The sequence below is a fragment of the Diabrotica undecimpunctata genome, chromosome 5, assembly GCF_040954645.1.
Source record: "Diabrotica undecimpunctata isolate CICGRU chromosome 5, icDiaUnde3, whole genome shotgun sequence".
Lineage (NCBI taxonomy): Eukaryota > Metazoa > Arthropoda > Insecta > Coleoptera > Chrysomelidae > Diabrotica > Diabrotica undecimpunctata.
The window spans coordinates 113,668,582-113,689,787 of record NC_092807.1 but is presented as its reverse complement, the minus strand read 5'-3'; the positions used below and the strand labels follow the sequence as shown (position 1 = coordinate 113,689,787).

Genomic DNA, 21,206 nt, shown 5'->3' with positions numbered 1-21,206 from the left:
TTAGAAGAAGTGCTTTTTTAATTTACGCTTTTAGGTATTTAGATAAAATGCTCAATGACAATGCTTATGCGAGAGCAGTTTAAGCTCAACACATTACTTGACTTTAGAATCTTTTTTCAAATATATAACAAATATTTTTTACCAAGGGCTTTGTTTTTGAAAATATTCAGTTTTCTGTAATATTATACTTAAATGGACATAAGTCACACGTGACCTTACCCATGACAGACTTTTATATATAAAAAAAATAATCTTGATAAGTTTGTTACCAAATTCGAAACATATTCTACAACATTTAGATGTAAAAATTTTTAAATCCTTTAAAATGAAATGGAAAACTGAGGTAAAAAATTTTAAAACTTAAAATATTAATAAACATTTGGGAAAAGAGAACTTTGTAAAAAAAAATCGGTTGCCTGTAAAGTCGGTTTTACGGGCGAAGATTTTACGTGACAACGTCTTTTTCTCGGTAGAATATTTATTGATATGAATATTATTAAATTGCACAATAAGAACAAGGAATTGAATGAAAATAAGAATTGCACAAATTTTAACTATAGAAATATATTTTGTTTACTAAAACATTGTACATGTAAACTTAAACTTAACTAATTTCTATTTGAGTGATTTTGTTGAGGATAGGACGATGATAGGAGAAATATGAAATGAAAGGAAGTGTTTCTGCTGTAATGTGTCTTGAACGCCAAGAACGCTCGAGAAAGACAGAGACACAAGCACGGAAGCACGCACCGATTCAACGCGCCTAATTCTCTAGTGCTGCGCGCGCAGCGGACCGATCATGTTTGAGTGGGAGAGAGACGCAAGGCATTCGCCGGTCCGGCGGGCCTCACTCTCGTTCGGTGACTCACTGTAACAGACGTGAGCGGGCGTTACACTTTTTCATGAATGACTCCGAGCCACAACCTAATTTAAGACGTTGTCACGTCAAAAAGCTTTAAATTTAATAACAAATTAAGGAAACATTTTCAATGTATGTTATCTTCGTATATTTAATGATGACAATATTGATTATCATAAACTTCTCACTAAAGACAATAAGCTTAACAAAAATACAGCAGACCCTGAAACAGCGAGGAATCCTAGATATTTGCGATATCTGGAATTGCTTGTTCAACCAGATTTTTTAACTAAATGGTATGGACTGATGGATGCAGAGTGAACAGGTGAAACTAAAGTTATTATTTTGTATAAAATTTGGTATAAAATATATCACAAATCTGGATTATCTCCCAAAATACGCTCAAAAAACAATATACCATCTATAGAAAAAGGCCTTATTCTAGAAGATGGATGGTAAAATAAAGTGGAATTTGAAGCTGATGATACGTTTCAAGGGTTAATTTTTGACATAGAAGACACAGTTAAAGACACAAAAACTAAAGCAGAACTTTTGTTGCCAAGCTGCAAAAAAAATTAATTTGGGAAAAACAAATAAAATAACTGAACTATTTTACCCATCACTTTGAAATTTTGACCATATTTTAAGTACTATAAGACACAGCAGTCCATAAAATATAAATGTTATAAGGTTATTTTTAAAAAGGTTATTAACATGTATAAAAAAACCTAAATTTTTTACTTATTTTGCAACTTCCTAAGCAACAAATAAGGATATAAACATTTAGAAAACGCCATTTTGAAAGTTTTTATATGACTTATAAGTTTCTTTTCTTATAAAATTTGTTTAAAATGCTTCACTTTTTGCTGATAGACCAAAAAAACAAAAATTTTTCGTTTTTTGGCCTTAATTTGTTAATAACTAATTAAGTCTAAAAAGTCGACTACAGTAAACATATAGGTTTTTGTTACAGAGGACCATACTACTCAAAACAATTATCGTTTGCCTGGCCGGACGAGTGTCAAAAATAGGGTACTTTTTTTGCTTATGACAGTGAAGTAAACGCGTGAATTTAAAATAAAATGCATTTATTTGGTCGCAGCGAGGCTCGGTGCTCGGCACCTCGTAGTGTCGATCTTAGAGGGACGAGAATCGAAAAAATGCTAAGTTGGAATTCTATGGTCCAACTCCATGGTCCGATACCTGGCTCTAGCGGTGAACGCTGGAATTTTTAAAGTAATGCATTTATTTTACGTGACGATGATACTATGATACCATACTATGGTCCGACCGAAGGTCGGCGCCTCGTTATGAACGCACACTTGGTGTGGAGAAGAAAATGCTACAATATGAGCATTCCAATCGAAGACGAGAGATTGTACACGATAGACTTGCTGACGACCAAGCCATTCTAGCTGAAGACGAGAGCGATATAGACTATATACTTAGAAGATTGCAGAAGGAGTACACCAAGTGGGCCCTTACAATTAATATACAAAAAACCGAGTACTCAGCTACAAGAGAAAAATCAAAAAGCCTACAAATTGAAATGGGAACTATAAAATTAACTGAAACCTTTAAACACTTGGGGGTTCAAACAACATCAAAAGCAGGGAGTAACGAAGAAATACATTCTACGATTGGCCAAGCAAGAGTGTCCACTAGACAGCTACATGGACTATTGTGAAATAATAAAATCACAAAAGAATATAAAAGAAGAATTTATAAAACAATAATAGAATTATTGGGTTGCACGGGACCAAACTTTAAGAAATCAATCAAAAAAACAAATCAAAAATTAGGGCAATGGAAATCGACTATTGGAGATGATATTGCCGGCATACTATACTTGATAGGGTGAGAAACGTAGACATTAGGAGAGAAATGGAAATGGAACTAGACATAATAGATACTATCAAAGCCAAAAGATCAAACTGGTATAGACACCTGCAGAGAATGCCTGAAAATAGATGGCCAAAAGAAGATAGAAAAATGGACTTAACCCACTAAAAGAAAATAAGGTAGACCAAGATGGTTATGGAGAGAAGATGACAAAGATGCAATGACCGCCAGAGATTTAAAAACTGAAGGTGGCTTCGACACAAAACGCTGGAAATTAGGATGCGAAAAACGGCGCCAGATGTATAAGACTCGCGTATTATATAAATATAACATTAATTCTACTAAATACAATGAAACGTAAAAGTACAAATGATTCTGAATTTGAACCATTGCCACTACCAAATTTCAGCTCTGTGCGAATTTTGTTATTTGACCACTATAATTCTGGCCTACTTGTTCGGATAATATTTAGCAATTCAGAGAACAAAGTACCTGTCAGCATTAAAGAATAAAAAATTTCGCAATATATAGGGCACCTCAAAAAAAAAGAGGCCTCTTAATATCGAAAGATGTTATGTTATATCAATTCCTCGAAAGCATAGTTGACTTATTTTTGAAATTGTTCCTTGATGGAAAATGCTTCACAATAGAAAAGAATATCATTATTACAGTCTGTATACTTTTTCAGATAATATTTATAATTGGAAGGCATACAGATAAATATTTTGTGCGATTTTCTCAATAACAGATATATCCCTTAACCACTGACATGCGGTATGCCATACCGAGCCGAAAATATATTTTGTTGTAAAACGTGTTTTATAAAAGATTCTTAGAACACCATATGTGTACCTTCAAGTGGGGTTTAATTGTACCTGCTCTCAACTGCTGCAGTTTTAGTACACGTTTAGTCTTTGAACTACGTTGACATAAAGTTTTCTTGCGGTATCAAGTACCGCATGTCAGTATTTACGTTTCTATAGTTAAAAGCAGTGTAGTGTATTCTTTTGCTGTTAGTATGGCAGCAAGTTCATCCAGTTGTTGATTTTGAGGCTGTTTTATCTCAATGGGCTGACGAAGTACCTAGTGATTTAGAATATTTTAGTGATAGTGATGTTGACGATGCAAGCGAAGAAGTATGTATTGAAAGTTCACACGACACCGGAAGTGAGCAGTCGGAAAGTTCTGAAAACGAATATCATTTAAATGATAATGGTAAGTCATATTTTTATGGCAAAAATCGTTTTAAGTGGTCTACTACAGCACCCTCGAAAAATGTAAGAACTCCGTTACACAACCTTGTAACAAAAGTACCAGCTGTGCGGTCCAGAGATGTAAGAAACGAAACTTCATCATTTTTTTTTAAATTTTCTTATTTCTGAGGATATAATACAAGAAATGCGTAAATGGACAAATAATAAATTACGTGCAATTCGTGAAAACTATAAAAGAATGAATAGACCAGAACTAAATGAAATTGATGAAATAGAACTAAAAGCCTTTTTGGGATTGCTTTTATACTCATCAGCTTTCAAATCCAATGACGAAGATATAAATTCTATATTTGCTACAGATGGCACTGGTAGAGATATATTCAGATATTGTTAGTGTTCAGACAGTGTTATGTCAAAAGAAAGATTTGCAATATTTCTAAAATATTTACGTTTTGATAACCCTCTGGATAGAGAAAAAAGAAAAAAGATAGATCCAACAGCAGCCATTAGTAACATATTTAATATATTCATATCAAATTGTCAAAAACTGTATTCCGTAGGCATATGTGTTTGTATTGATGAAATGTTGGTCGGATTTAGGGGAAGGTGTAGGTTTAAAATGTATATGCCTAATAAGCCTGTGAAATATGGCATTAAAATAATGTGCCTGACTGATGCACGAACAAGTTACTTATACAATGCCTATATATATATGGGGGCAAGAACATTGACGGAACTGGGTTATCTGAGGAAGAAAAGAAGATGAATAAACCAACTCAATCTGTTCTTCGGCTTGCTAAACCTATTTATGGAACTAACCGTAATATCACAGCTGATAATTGGTTTAGTTCTATAGAATTAGTAAAGCAGTTAGAAGTAAAGAAGGTAACGTATGTGCGAACCCTCAAGAAAAATAAACGGGAAATCCCTCCGGAATTCCAGCCACACCGATGTAGGCAAGTAAATTCAACTACTTACGGATTTACGAAAAGTTTATCCCTAATTTCCCATGTGCCAAAAAAATCGAGGGCTGTTTTACTTATTTCTTTGATGCACCATTCAATAGGCACGGATCAGATTACTGGAAAACCAGAAATTATAGCTCATTATAATCGTACGAAAGGAGGTGTCGATACTTTAGATGCCAAGTGTGCCAAATATTCTGTAAAACGTCGTTCTCGCCGATGGCCACTTACTATTTTTTACCGCATCATTGATATAGCTGCTGTTAATTCGCATGTTGTGTACCAATCACTACAAGAAGATAATATGGAAAGGCTAAACTACACAAAGGAGTTGGCGAAACAATTAGTTTTACCTCATCTACAAAGAAGACTCGAAAATCCCAGAATCCCGAGAGAATTATTATGTGGTATTGAACGAATACTAGGACAAAAACGCCAAAAAGAAGCAGATTTTGAAGAAAGGCTTGAGAAAAAGAAGACGTGTTACTTATGCCCAAGTGCATTAAAGCGAAAGACTTTTAATGTGTGCTTTTCTTGTGGAAAACCAGTGTGCTTACAGTGTACAAAGAAAAATTGCGGACCTTGCGCGCAAAATGACTAATTATTTTATTGTAATTTTTGGTTATTGTCAGAATTTTGAATTTTAGTTTCTCATTAAATTTAAATCATTAGTGTGTTTCTTTTAACATTATTTTACCATTTGTTAGTCACAAGTAATCAATTTTTCTTTTAATTTAGTTTATAAACGATTTTGTAGTAACGTCCACCATTTTTTTAAATATTATGCATGCATTCATAATATTCTTGAAAAAGTAAAGTTTATTTTACTTGTAGCAGTATATTATGATACAGCAATGTGAAGAATCATTCCGTAGTTGATATAAAAAACAAATACAGTGATATAAGATAAATTCATATTAAAAACAAAGGAGAATAGGCAACGGTATGACATACCGCATGTCAGAGTCTACGTCCTAAAACATCCACGTCAGTAGTTAAGGGATATATTTATTTCAAAAAATGAAGTATGTAATCCACTCGTACATATTCTTCGCAATATTTTACACTGATATAGAGAAAAATAAAAAATCCCCTCGCGGTGAAACATCTGTGGTTATTATTATATATTATACTTATACGACTCTCCATCACATTCCAGTTTCCTTATTCGTTATCTTCAGTTATAATTTTGTGAAATAGTGTAACAGACGCGTTGGTAAATTGAAAAGATTTACGAGAGACGTACTCGAAAACGACACGGTAAAACTTGAAAATTCCATCCACAAAGAACCGGTGTAATACGTCATGGTATTGTGAACGCGAGGAGCAGCACCTTGCAGGACAATTTAGGACATAGATCATCACGGACAAAGGACTTTAACGATTTAAATATATCCCCCGCGTTACGCGCCATTTCTTGTGGAATATGCGTATGTTCTGGCTTGAAAGATGAGTTTTGCTTTTGATATTTATTTTAGATGTAAGAAAATGCTTGTAAAATTAAATTTAACTTTATGTTCCTCCCTAATATAATCCTCAGTCTACTGATTGAGATATGAAAATACCAATATCATATTCAGAATTATGCAAGCATTTGTTGTATATATTCACCAAGATGTATGTAATTTTTCAATGGTAAAGTGGATATTTCTTCGAACAGCTCTGTCTTCTGTATGTTTTATCTAAAATTGACAATGTTATCCTCCTAATATTCCAATTTATAATTTGTATTTTATCACTATGGGGTCTTGCTTGGTATGTTCTTGTTATAGTTTGAAAAAACAACTTCAATTTAATACATGTACTGGATAAGTCATAAATAAGTGGACCAAATTGTAATTGTATGTTGAAAATGCAAAAATAATAATAATTTACTTAACAATAATAAACTTCCTCCTTATCGCTTTAGTGTCCATGATGAGCCTTGGCTTTCCTTAAAAGATCCTTCCAGCATTTCCCATTTCGGACTAGTCTTCTACGTTTCCTTATTTCTAGTACCTGTGTATCTGCTTCAACATCTCCAAGAAGCTTTTTGCTCTTTTGTGTTGTTTCTGTCTACAGGTTTTTCAAAGATGAATTTTAAGAGCGGATCTTCTTCTTTTATTCTTAAAACATGACCTAGCTCTTTCAATGTTAATCTTGTTTTTATGATATTTGGTTTTATAAGTGGCTGATGCTGTAGGGAGAATAGCAACACTGAAGTGGAACAAGGCAGTTCACGTGGCTCGAATGTCAGATAACAGATGGACAAAGCGGATACTCGAATGGAGAACAAGAGATAATGTCTATCGAAGCAGAGGTCGTATACCAACACGTTGGACTAACGATCTAAAACGTTGCCGTAGGAATTAGATGCAAGAGGCACAAGATGAAAACAGATGAAGAATTATGGGGGAAGTCTATATCTCGCAGAGGAAAAGCAAAGATTGAATGATAATATTATTCTTAATACGTTTATTTCTTTTCATCCGAGTAAGTCTCTAAGCCAAATATCATCAACTATCAGCGTTTTATAAAGATCAGTTTTTGTACTTCTTAGGGGTATCCGGATGTACTTTGTCCCACATTTTGTCACGCGGAACGGATGACAAACGTGGAAAGTTCAATTTTTGTAACTTTTAGGGATGCCCCGCGGGACGTCCCGCATGTCCCGCCAAAACCGCACTTTTATTACTATCGGAATGATTTGGTAATACTCTTTTACTAGTAAATTGTGTATTACCTACTATATGGATGCTAAGTAAATACATCAAAACAGATACTGACACGTAATGACTAGCACGTAATAAAAAAAATTCGCTTCAGTTCTATAAAAATGTGTAATATCACATAAGCCTTGTTAGTCAGTTGGTCGAGTTACCATGGAAACGAATTAAACAGACGTTATTTTGACAGATTAAAAATTATTAATCTGTCAGTGTAAAATTTAAATACAGATAAATAAAATGGGTTCATCCAATAGTGAAGATGAATTTAGTAGCACTCCACCCAATATTATGCAGTTAGCTGCGAACAGTACCGAGAACCTATTACCAGAAAAATCTAGAGGAAGATATGAAAAGGTATATCAGCAATTTATGGATTGGCGTACAACAAAAAGTGTGAATTCATTTTCTGAAAACGTACTCTTGGCTTATTTTGGAGAAATCGCTAAGAAATTTAAACCATCCTCATTATGGGCAATATATTCTATGCTATAAGTGTTATAACTTTGAAAATTAATGTTAATATTGAAAATTATCCGAAATGGCGAGCTTATCTAAAAAGGCAATGAGAAGGTTTTAAAAACAAAAGATCTAAAATTTTACATCCTGATGAAATAAAATTTTTTTTTTAAATGGAGCTCCTGATGTACAGTACTTGTTAATAAAGGTATGTTATTTAAAAGTATAACATAAATGTGCCTACTTATAATACTTTTATTTTAAGGTTATTGCAATTATTTGAATATGTGGAGTTTGTAGGAAACAAGAGTTAAAAAATCTTAAAATTTGCGACATTGATGATTTAAGTACCATGTTATTGGTTAAAATTCCTGATACGAAAATATGTAGATCTTTCGTTATTTTCGGAAATTTCTATAAAATCTGCAAACAATATATAGAAATTCGACTACAGATTGGCGATCCGCAAATAAATCAATTTTTTCTTTATTATCAAAGAGGTAAATGTACGAAACAGGGGGTAGGATTAAACAAAATAGGCGGTGTTCCTAAACAAATAGCCGAATATTTTAAGTTACCAGATCCCAAAATGTGCACAGGTCACTGTTTAAGACGAACTTCTGCCACTATTTTGGTAGATGCCGGTGATGATTTAGGCTCTTAAACGACATGGCCGATGGAAATGTCGATGAGTCAATAAATGATAAAACGTTCACAGCCAATAGAATTATAAATTAAATTGAAAGTAATTTACAGACCTTTACATACACTGAAAATACCAATGTTCAAAAAGAACACACCGTACAGTTTACGTCATCTCACCATTCACCACGTATTATTGAACAACCGGCAAACTCGGATAAGGGTAGAGTTATAAATACTCGTAATTGCCAAAATTTTACAATTAATTATTATAAATAAATGTTTAATTTAAATTGTTCCCGTATTTTGTTAAATAAATAAAAGTTACTTGTTATACTTTTTATTTTAATAAATGAAAATAATCGTAGAAAAAGTATAGTACATAACTTGAGTTGTAAGCTTATTACATGCTTTTAAAATTACTGCGCTCGCCGCTACGCGGCTCGCGCGCAACTTTTTTGCTCGCATGTAATAAGCTTCTTACAACTCTCGTTATGTAATATACTATTTGTTTATTTCAGCCTAAAACTTTTAACCTTAACAACTTGTTTTCTGTCAACATGACAGTAGTTGTCACTCGTTTGAATTTCTTTAATTGCATATCAAAACAATTGTTCATTTAACAGAAATGTACAAAATAACAATTCTATAGATGATTGGTTATAGAGGCAACACACGAACACAAATGGATGTTGCTTGCTTATTTCATAAAACATTTCCAAATTTACAGCCTATATCCTAAGAAACAATTAGTACAATAAAAGAGCAGTTTCGCGAGCTTGAACATGTAAGGCCAATGCAAAAGGTGATGATGCCAAATTAAATATTGTGCTAGAGTTTGAAGAAAATTCATATACTTCTAGTCGAAAAACAGCCCCAATGTCTGATGTTAGCCATTCATCGATTATTTATTCGTAAAATGCATTCCTATAAAGTGATGCCAACTCAGAAACTCATGGAAGACGACTTTAATAGGAGAACGTATTTTTGTAAGCAAATGATGGCAATGTAAGATAACAATGTTAATATTAGAACATATTTCATTTCTTCTTAGTGTACCAGTTCACGGGTATGCTAATCGTCAGAATTGCTGCGGTTGTTCTTTGAAAAATCTTCACTGGATGAGAAAAAAACATACATAATACCCTGAAAAGGTTAATATATGGACAGGAATTGTAGGAGATCATATCATACGACCCATATTCATTAACGGCTATTGGAATGGCGATGAATATTTGGCACTTCTTAAAAATAATGGCATACCAACTTTGGCAAACGTATCTAGATCCAGCAAACCCACAAGTTCCAGCGAATATGATAATACTTTCAGCAAGAGAGCATTACCCTATTACAAAATAAATGTTTGGCAGTACGTCAACTGAATATTTCTAGATCGGTGGAGAGTGAGGAGAGAATCGATGAAATGGCCAGCACGATCTCCTAATTTGACGCCATTAGACTTCTTAGGGGGATATGTGAAGAATATTGTATACAAAACTAAACCCCTTAACTTAGCTGACTTAAAAGATGTCATTCTCTAATTGACGCGACTCAAGTTTTAGTATTTTTTAATAATTGTCATTTTTTATTATTGTTGTCCGACGTATTAACATGCAAAAAGGTCTTTGTGTGTGTTTTTTTTAATTTAATGTTTCAAACTTCTTAATGAAAATGATATATGATACATTACCGCTGCAATAAATTGTAAAATAAATATAATAATTTATAAAATATTACCTGCGCTGGTGCAGTTAATCCTGCTGACATCGCCGCAGCAGATTGCTGAGCCGCGGCCGCTGCTGCTGCCATAGAAGCTGCGCTAAGTGAACCATAAGCTGCAGATGGATTGTAATAGGATGCCATTGACTGACTCATACTACTAGCAGCCATACCTGTAACAAAAATTAAGTTTAAAAATGGCAATATTCTTTACGTAAATAAATCACTAGTTGTTTAGGTTTTGAATAATATTTATTTAAATAAAGAAACTACAAAGAATTTAAAAAATCTTTATGAAATATTTATGAAAATCAAAATTTCTTCATCAAAGACGAAATAAAACATATTCAAAAAAAAGACTGGGCAATATTTTACTTATGATACTCCACGAAATATTCGCCTAGCCAGAGACATGGTTTTTCTGCATTTGCTGTGTAAAGGTATAAAGTATATTTGTGTATCTTCTTCGTTCTGCATGTATGACTTTCTTTCTGAGAGTCTTCTGCCTTATTTATTGACTAAGCCAATCTTGACAGGTACATGTCTAATATTGCTTATATTAGTTTAAATAAGTGTTCTTGTTAACAACAGTATTTCCAAAACTGCAAGTCTAAATTAATAGAGTGTAAGTTTCCTACCAGAATATTTGTTGAAAAGATTATGAGAATTGTGCAAGTATAGCGAAAGAATGTCGATGGTATTTTTTTATATTATCGTAATGTTTTCCGTGTCACTGACACTATATGACATTAGTTGGTCTCAGAGATCTATTACTCCATTTACGTACTTTTAGCCAAATGGTAGGTAACTCCTGTAAAATTATCCATATAAAGAAAATACCCGTAGTCTAGATAATTTCGCATTAAATGTTGCACGGTTGTTACGTTTTGGGCATGATCTTTACCAGCAATAACATCGCTCTGGCCAGTATACGCTATTATATCTAAAATTGTTTTGTCTGTCTTTTTTAGCATACAAATCCCATTATGTGACGTTTATTTGGAAGGTACTGCCTCAAAACAAGCGGACCCTTCCAAAGGACCATCGATTCATTAAAAGACAATGTTTTTCCTGGAAAATAAACAGTTTGCATTTTGATGATTTGGATTAAAATTATTTAGTATTGATCTGATTTTGTATAAGTGATCTTCCGGGAGCCGTTCATGCTTTTGTACATTTTCAGAAGAATGAAACCATCTTATAATGAGTAGATAGCGGTCTCTGCTCATATATTTTGGTAAAAAGATTGAAAATAGACTATGGGTTTTCCAGTAGTCTTGAATTTAAATAACCTTATTGTTATGGTACGCATTGTTAGCCCTAAAAAATTAGCAATTCTGGCGCTGTTAAATCTTTCCACTCTAAAATTCTCAAGCGTTCACCTACACTACTAGTAGCTATTCGTCTATGAGACTATAATTTGCAATAAGTTACCGTCAATTAATAGCCTGAACTAATCATATGGCTTTTCACCTGGAGAATCGACCACTAATTTATCTGTATCGGTAAAAAGTATTTCTTTCATATTAATTGTTGTATATGTCCACATATTTTCATCATCAATAGTAGATGGATCTATATCATTATAATCTTCATTATTTTAAAACGCAGCTAGCAATTACCTTGCATTCATCTGACTTGTCAGATTCTACTTCAATTTCAGAATCGGAATTAACCATACTCCTCAACTGAAAGATTGTTTGGATTTCTTACTTTTCTGTTAATAAATTAATTTAATCAGTTAGATTTCTTTTTATACCAGACGGGCCATCGAGTTCAGTTAATTCGGCCATTGTAATGTGAGCTGCTCTACAGCATAAAACTGTTAACCCCCGAGAAAAGGTAGCCATCTGTGAGTAGGTTGAGATGTTTACTATGTGCGGAAAAAACTGCGTCTACGGAAACTGCGGCAATGTAAGTTGTCTGTTGAAATAATTTTTATGATGAAAGATGAAAAAGAATCCTTCTTCTTCTTCTAGTGCCGTCTCCACTAATGAAGGTAGGCTATAACCATTGCAAATTCGTCTCTATCTTCTGCTTTTCTTAAGAACGTCTGTGTGTTTAACAGTCCAGTCGCGAATGTTTTTCAACCAGGATATTTGTCGTCTACCAGGACCCCTTTTTCCTTGGATTTTACCCTTCATAATCAGCTGCAATAATTCGTACTTATCATTTCTAAGTATGTTGCCCAAATATGCTGTCTTTCGCCTTTTAATGGTGGTCAAAAGTTCTCTGTCTCTTCCCATTCTGTGAAACACCATTTCGTTCGTAATATGATCGGTCCATGGTATCTTCAAAATTCTCCTAAAAAGCCACATCTCAAAAGCTTCCAGTTTTCTCATTAAGTCAACATTAACAGTCCAGGCTTCGACACCATAAAGAAGAATAGAGTGGATATAACATTTTACCATCCGATATTGGATTTGTAGATTGAGTTTTTGGTTACTCAGAAATTTCCTCATCTTTAAAAAGGCTGCTCTTGATTGCTCTATTCTTGAGCGAATTTCTGATTTCGGATTCAGATCTTCCGTAATCCAGACTCCTAAGTATTTCATTTTGTCCACTTGCTCAATATCTTCATTTTTTATCTGGATCCTTGTAATGACTTTGCCCCTCTTACTGATAACCATGTTTTTTGTTTTCTTTATGTTTATTGTTAAAGCAACTGTTCTCCAGTATCACAAATTGTGTTTAGTAACGTCTGCAAGTCTGTCTCGCTTTCAGCGATAATGACTGTGTCGTCAACATAACGGATGTTATTTATATTTTCACCATTTCTCTTGATTCCTTCTGTACAGTTTTCAAGTGATTGCATAAATAACTCTTCGGAATATATATTAAATAGTAATGGTGAAAGTACACAGCCCTGTCTCACTCCTCTACTTATCTGTTGCGCATCCGTGCTATTTCCATCTAATGGTACCACAGCCTGTTGGTTCCAATAGAGATTTCTGACTATGTTAATGTCATTTTTGTCAAGTACTTTTCTATTTAGACATTCCATGAGACTATTATGTTTAACGTTGTCGAAAGCTTTCTCATAGTCTATAAACGCAACGAAAATATCTTTTTGTTGGTCTCGACATTTTTGGGCAAGAGTTGTGAAACTATAAAGAGCTTCCACTGTTCCGAAGCCATTACGAAAGCCAAACTGTCTATTACTTATATCCGCTTCGCACTTTCTGAATATTCTTGCATGTATAAATAATCCTTAAACAGGCCAAAACCCAAAGGTACTAAGAGAGATGATGAGGTATGACGCTTTCCACAGATGGAAGCACAAAAGACCAAAACAACAGATAGTAGAATAAAATAATAATACAAGAGAGAAAATAAAACACTAGAGAGAAAATACTTCAAAATAACAACAACGCACATAGAAGACAGTTCGTAGCTCAAAACACTCAAGGACTATCGCCAAACACAAAGTGGGCCCGGTTGCCTAAAGAAGATAAAATCTATATTGTTATATTGTCTTATATTTACATATTTTTCAATGTCATAGTATAGACTTTACACTAATTCTGATTTTTTGTTTCAGGGCCATCTACAAAAAAAATCACAAAAAACACAAAAAACCGGCTTCGGCCACCAAAAAAATCAAAAAAATACTAACAAAAACCGGCGCAAGCCACCAAAAAAAAATTAACAAAAACCCCAAAACCCGGGCACGTAGGGCCAAACCCCTTGAGTACCAAGTCGCCGAACTGAGCCTAGGCTTAGAGCGGAGACTTGAGGCCCAAGTAAGCAGTTTTAGTTCGCGGATAAGCCACATTAAGATAACAGGATCATAGCGACAATACGCTGTCCTGAGTTTTGCAATCGGTTAGGAAACCATATTGGGGTTCTATTACCTAGGACCTCCACATGAAGAGCATTTGGCTGATAGTTGTGCCCATATCGCGCATCAGAGTGCTATAGGGGGGAAAGGGATGATCTGGAGCATTGGAGCGCGGTGGGGTGACTCCTGTTTTTACTCGAGTTAACACACCTCGCTCCAATGAATTGTTACACCCGAACGTAATTCTTAGGGGTGAACATTTCTCACAGGCTGGGTTTAATCAAATTGCTTGCTTGCTTGAAAATCCAGAAGTGGTTGTCGGGCCAGTGATATGACATCTGTGTATTCCATTTCAGTTGAGGTTTGGCAGGTCAAATTTAACTGAGAATTGCAATATTACAAAAACAAGGCAAATCAAAATTTTCCTACACCTCAGTAAAGCAATTTAAAAACATTGTTTTTTATACTACGAATTCAGTGCAGGATTAACAACAGGAGTGGGAAAAGTATAGCTATTAAACTTTTCAAGACAAATTAATCTCCACCTTGTACATAAGTTCTCATAGGTCTATTCAAACAAGTGAATTTAATTCAAGTATTCAAATCGATTTATTTTTCAACAATTTATCCTGATTTTTTTCTAAGCAATTTTATGTATCTTCCGTAGAATATGAGTAAAATTTTTAATAATAATTTTTTATTTTTTCTTGTTTGACTTAAAAGTAATACTGGTAACCCCTTGTAAACATACAATCAAATAAATATTTTTTTTCTTTCGCTGTTACGTATATTATTTTCTGTTATATACGTCGTGCATTCAGGTTCTAATAGATTACAAAATACTTATGAACGTATTACGTAGCCCTAAACAATGACAAAATAAACAAACCCTAATGATTATAGAAGTACAATTTGAACAATAAGTAAATCCGTTCGCTGGAAAATTAATTAAATCGAAGTGAAGGTGGTAATCATTCCAGACAATTGATTGATTGTCTTTCATGATGATACTCAACATAATTGATTCTACAATATGTTATGCAACAATTCGATTAATGTGTAACCTTGAAATATCAGCTTGGGGTCCACTTACTTGGACGATCTAACAATATATTATACAATAGGTACATAGATTAATTGCTAATTAATATTGCTAAATGGGTTATTACTTTTTAAAATTTGCCGATAAACTAATAAATTAGCAGTTATATAAAGTAATGATGAAAGAAACTGTTTGTATATCGCTTGTATATATATATATATATATATATATATATATATATATATATATATATAAATACGTTCAAATTATCGGGTATAGTGGTCTATAATAAAAATCTTTCTTTTTTCTAAATTACTCAATATTTCGCTATTTATTTAAAAGCTTCCTCAGGAGTAAACTAAAAACAATTTGAACATTACAAAAAATGGCGTACAGATGCATTTTAAAACACTTACAGAATTTAAAAGATTTCGCAAATAAAAATAATCAATTAATTATTTAATAATAATAATAATAATGCTTAAGACAATTTAATCTTGACATTCAATATTTCAAATACTTCAATGTCAGTTTTTATTTGCGAAATCTTTTAAATTCTGTAAGTGTTTTAGAATGCATCTGTACGCCATTTTTTGTAATGTTCAAATTGTTTTTAGTTTACTAGTTTACTAATAGTGTTTAAAAAAATAATTTATAAGTTACACACTAGATAATATTGGTTATTTTAATAATTATTAAGATATTGTAGATATATTTAAGTGAGCCATGTGCATAGGCAACCAAATATACTCTGAATAAATAAGTGACAGATAAATAATAGTTACGAATGTAAAGTGGGGTTATTTGTTAATTTAAGATGTTTAGTTTATATATAGTTACGGATTTTAAATAGTGTAATTTATTGATTTGGGGTGTTTAATTTACATATAAGTTTATATTCTGATCTGAAAAGCCTAATTGTCAATAAAATGCTCTAGAACACGGAAGTTAACCCTGTTTTGCGAGGTAGACTATTCGAGAACGTTCATATATTTAGGAAATAAAACAATTCGAATATGATTTCTTTCCAGATGATTCTGGAACATTGAAAATATATAAATACTCGGTGATTTGAAAAAAAAAGTGGAGACACACTTAGTAAGCAGTCAGTATGAAGTCAGTAAAAAGTCAATAGTCAGTCAGAATTAGGAAGAAAGTATAAAGTATGCAATAATCAGTGATTTAGTATTAAAATTAGATAGTATTGGAAAGTATATTAGAAGAATATTGATTGGAGATTAGTAGAAATCAAATTATAATGATTATATGGTGAATGGAGATTAGAAGAAATTAAAATTATATTAGTTATATGGTGATTGGATATTGGTGTATTAAAAAGAAGAATAAATATAAATGCTATTAAGAAGAAAAATATTCTAAATTCGTGGAAGCTGATAATTAAAACATTGTGGAGTATTTGGCAAGGCAAATTTACAAAAGAGAGATAACCGAGGCTGAGAACGAAGACATTGAGTGGTGATTAAAATCTTTATTTTGGAGAACAGTTTCATTTAGGCGTTCAGTGACAGAAAGGTACAACATTTTGTTAATATAATTTAATAAGTGTCATAAGAATTTCAATTTTAAAGATAGTTTGTTTAAAATTTACATTGTCTATATAATTTAATTAGTTTCATAAGAATTTCAATTTAAAGATAGTTTATTTTAAATTTTACATTGGTTATGTTAGGTATATATGTGTGTTTCATAATAGATATAATAAAGATAATTTCAAAAAGTGCTTACAAACTAATTCTTTGAGAACCGCGATAAAAACCCTATATTAAAAAACACTCATTGCTCATTAAAACATCATTCACAAACAATACATCATCACTATATATATATATATATATATATATATATATATATATATATATATATATATATATATACAAGAAATACAGGATATTAGTGACTGTCGATATAAAAACAAAACCACCAGTTTATTAGGGATGCAGTCAGAATGTTGGCCGACATGTTAGAGAAACACTCTTTTGACTTTTTGTCAAGCTTTGTTTTATTCCTTTTTGAAGACACTGTAATATATATATATATATATATATATATATATATATATATATATATATATATATATAAAATGTGTAAAAATTTACAAAATATCACAATTCGTCAGTGCAACCTACTAGTCGTTGAGATTGTTTAAAATAAACTTTGACACTCAACATTAATAACAAAATTATAAAATATAATAATGGACAGTACATCATAAAAATTTTGGTCAGGATAGTAAAACTTAGTTTATGTCATGATATCTTTTGATAGTATGTTTTAACTCTGATACATAGGGAACAGAAAGCAAAAACAATGTGATTAAAATGTAATTAGTTGTTCCTAATATTGTATTTATTTTTTAAGAAATAAGAGGCCCATATTGGGTAGTTTTTGATTTTTAATTAAACCTGTCTTAATGGTATGCAACCAGTTATGCATACAAGAATATGTAGAAGGTAATATTTATTTTATTTTTGATGTTTTTCCAGTAAATAACAATAAATGTTGCTCAATATATATATATATATATATATATATATATATATATATATATATATATATATATATATATATATAATATTTAATAACCATTTTCTTATAAGCGTTTGGATTCGGTTTCAGTCTTCTTACAAGTCCCTCTGATGACAGATAGACCCAGAAACACGTGTAAGAGAATGGTAAGAGACCCGAATTAAATCCAAATACAACCGTCTACTAATATCGTTTTCGTTCATACTCGACGAAACGAGTAGGAAAATGATGGTGATTTATACGGGTAAATCGTTAATGCATGGTATCGGTCTGAATGGCTTGTTTAAACTTGGGTATACAGTTTACTTTAATCGCTGTCGACATTCACTTCATCTTCCCTCGTTAGAGGTCCCTAAACATATACTCTGGTAATTATCTTCCTATAATTGCCATACCTGCCGGTGCGTTTGGATTTGGTTTTAGTCGTCTTACAAGTCTCTCTGATGACGGATAGACCCAGAAACACGTGTAAAAGAATGGTAAGAGACTCGAATTAAATCCAAACGCAACCGTCTACATATATTTATTTTGTTTTCGTTCGTAGTTGACGAAACGGGCTTGTTTAAGCTTTTGAGCTTGGGTATACCGTTTACTATAATCGCTGTCGACATTCACTTCATCAAATATGTATATATATATATATATATATATATATATATATATATATATATATATATATATATACTTGTATAAAAAGTATAAAATAATGTGTAAAGAATATACTAAAAGTTTAAATTAATTATAATATATTTTAGATATCTTAGTATCACTAACTGCAACACTACAATATAATAAATATCAAAAATTATAAAACAAACTGTCGAAACTCGGGACATTGTATAATAAAGAGGTATCGTAGGTTAAACTGGCATGTCCGTGCGTGAGCTACCCTAATTTATGCATCTGGGTACACGCAAAGTCTTTTCCTCCATTCGTTCAAGTATTATTCGTCGCGATATTACCTTTTGAATACATATACTAGACTGTTAATGTTTTCATGTAATATAATTTCAGCCGTATCGAATGATTCATTTAACAATAGTATATAAGTTTATTAACAATGTGATTGCTTTGAAGTAAAAACTGATATAAAAATGATATAATTGAATATAAACAGCAAATGACCTTTTCCCAAGATTTCATTTACTGTTACTTGCTATCTGTTTTTGAAATGAAAGAAAAAGGTAATGATACCACCTAAAAATAGACAGCGAATAACAGTAAATGAAATTGCTGGTGGGAAAAGGCCATTTGCTGTTTATATTCAATTATATCATTTTTATATCAGTTATTACTTCAAAGCAATCACAATTATTAATAAACTAGTATACTATGCGACATACTATGAGACATGGAAACTTTTAAACAAAATAAAGAACACAGAAAGAAATACTACTTCTATTCAGCTAATACCAACAGAAAAATGGAAAGAACACTACGAGAATTTGCTAACAGAAAGTAGAGCAGAATTTACTACACAATCACTAACGGAAGTATTCGTTGAAGGCGAAGAGATAGTAGTGTGAGTTGATATGGTGAAGAAAGCTGTAACTAAACTAAAAAATGGTAGAGCTCCTGGCTCAGAAAACATTCAAGCCGAATTAATAAAATGTGGTACAAATAAACTCTTTCTAGCACTTACTTGGTGTATGAACAAATATATAAACGGTATCACACCACCCAGTTTATGAAAAGTAGCTTATATTTCTTCCATCCATAAAAAAGGAAATAAGTTGGACTGCTCAAATTACAGCGGAATATCGGTAACTAGTACACTAAGCCGGGTGTACGGACGTATTCTTAGAAATCTCATTGACATAGGGAACAAGAAGAAGAAGAACAGGCCGGTTTCCGCGCCGGAAGGATTTGCACAGATAATGTCTTCTGTCTAAAACACCCACTTTTTTTTAAGTTTTGCTTATTTGACTTGTCTTTATATTTTTTATATTTAAAGCATTTTTTTTTTTCAATTTATTAAAATCTATTGTCGATACATCGATAAAATATAAAAGGTGAATCGAGGATATAATTTATAATGGTAATTGAAAGTCCAATGTTAATATAATTTGGCTATATGCGTAGTAAATACCAAAGTTCTAATTCACGATGTTCGTTTCATTTAACTAAATCAAAATGGTGTGCTATCAAAACTAGTAAAACATAATTACAGAGATGGATTTATTTATCATTTCATACCATCATTCATCATTTCATGGTTTATTATTTTTGTACTTAATAATGGTGCTATAGAAATAGTAGTTAATATACAAACGTCACAAGAAATGATTTCAGATCTATATTATGAAGCAAATATCTTACAACATATGGGATGATTGTGGAACCTTCAGGATAAAATAACATCTATTACTTGTGAATCATCATTCAGGGTAAAATAATATCTATCACTTGTGAATCATCCTGTATAGAATACAAATAAAAACATAAATTAGTATTGTAATTAAACGTTTTAAGAAAAGACATAAATATAAATGAAAACTTAATGCTAAATAAATTAAACTGTTGAAGTGTAGAAGTAAATGTATAATATAACAGCTTTTCAATAATGAAATTCTTGTTCTGCATTATGTTCCATCTCCTCGTGGGAGGATTATTTGCTAGATTTGCTCTAAAACATTGGTTTCCTGCAATTTAATTTTATTTTTTTTGCCAATATCTTTTACGGTATCTAGCTCTAGAATTATTTCTTCTGTTAATGTCATATTAAGTTTTAACACAATGGGTACAAAGAAATGTCTCGATTTTTTTATTTAAATTAACGTGCATGTGACATCTATGGTCATTAGCACGAGTTAAGATTTAGTTTTAGATTTAGATTTAGTAAAATAATTTAGTTTACATTTAACATAAAGAGAAAATAATAAAAACATGTAACATCACATTTATAATTTGTTGACTTTTCTCAAGGAATTTGATAACCTTGTTGATTTGATCTGTGCTGTTCAGGACCTCTTTGAAGATAGTACTGATATCGAGCTGTTGGCGTATTTTGGCATAAAAACGGTATTTGGTAAGTATATGTCTGATTAGGAGAGTCGTATTGCAGTGCTGACATTTTGGTTGTGGAGATAATGTCATCAAGTAGACATGGGTTAGACAGGTATGACCTATATGCAATCTCCATATGATTGCCTTATTTTTTCGAGATAAACTGAGATAGGTAAGTAGGTTCACTGAGGATTTAATTTCATGCAGCGCTGAGATAACTTTATTCCAGTTAATCTGCCAGGTGGAAAGATTAAGCTTCTTCAGTCTAGCCTTGAGATCGTTGCAAATTTTTGTATTGATAATGGTGTCCGTGGATGATGCGGCTTTTTTGGCAAGGCAATCAGCTTTCTCGTTACCACTAATACCGACATGGGATGGTACCACTATCAGAGTGACAGTTGTATTTTGGTTTATAAGAAGCTAAT

The 21,206-nt window shown here is 32.2% G+C and overlaps 1 protein-coding gene across 2 annotated transcripts in view; it reads right to left on the bottom strand.

Moving 5' to 3' along the window:
* The window catches only part of LOC140441680 (uncharacterized), a 198,634-nt gene that overhangs the window by 32,613 nt on the left and 144,815 nt on the right, over positions 1–21,206 (bottom strand). For both annotated transcript variants that reach the window (XM_072532550.1, XM_072532551.1), the window contains exon 4: positions 10,424–10,578. In XM_072532550.1, the coding sequence (XP_072388651.1) occupies positions 10,424–10,578 (155 nt within the window). The remainder of the gene's footprint in view (positions 1–10,423; positions 10,579–21,206) is intronic.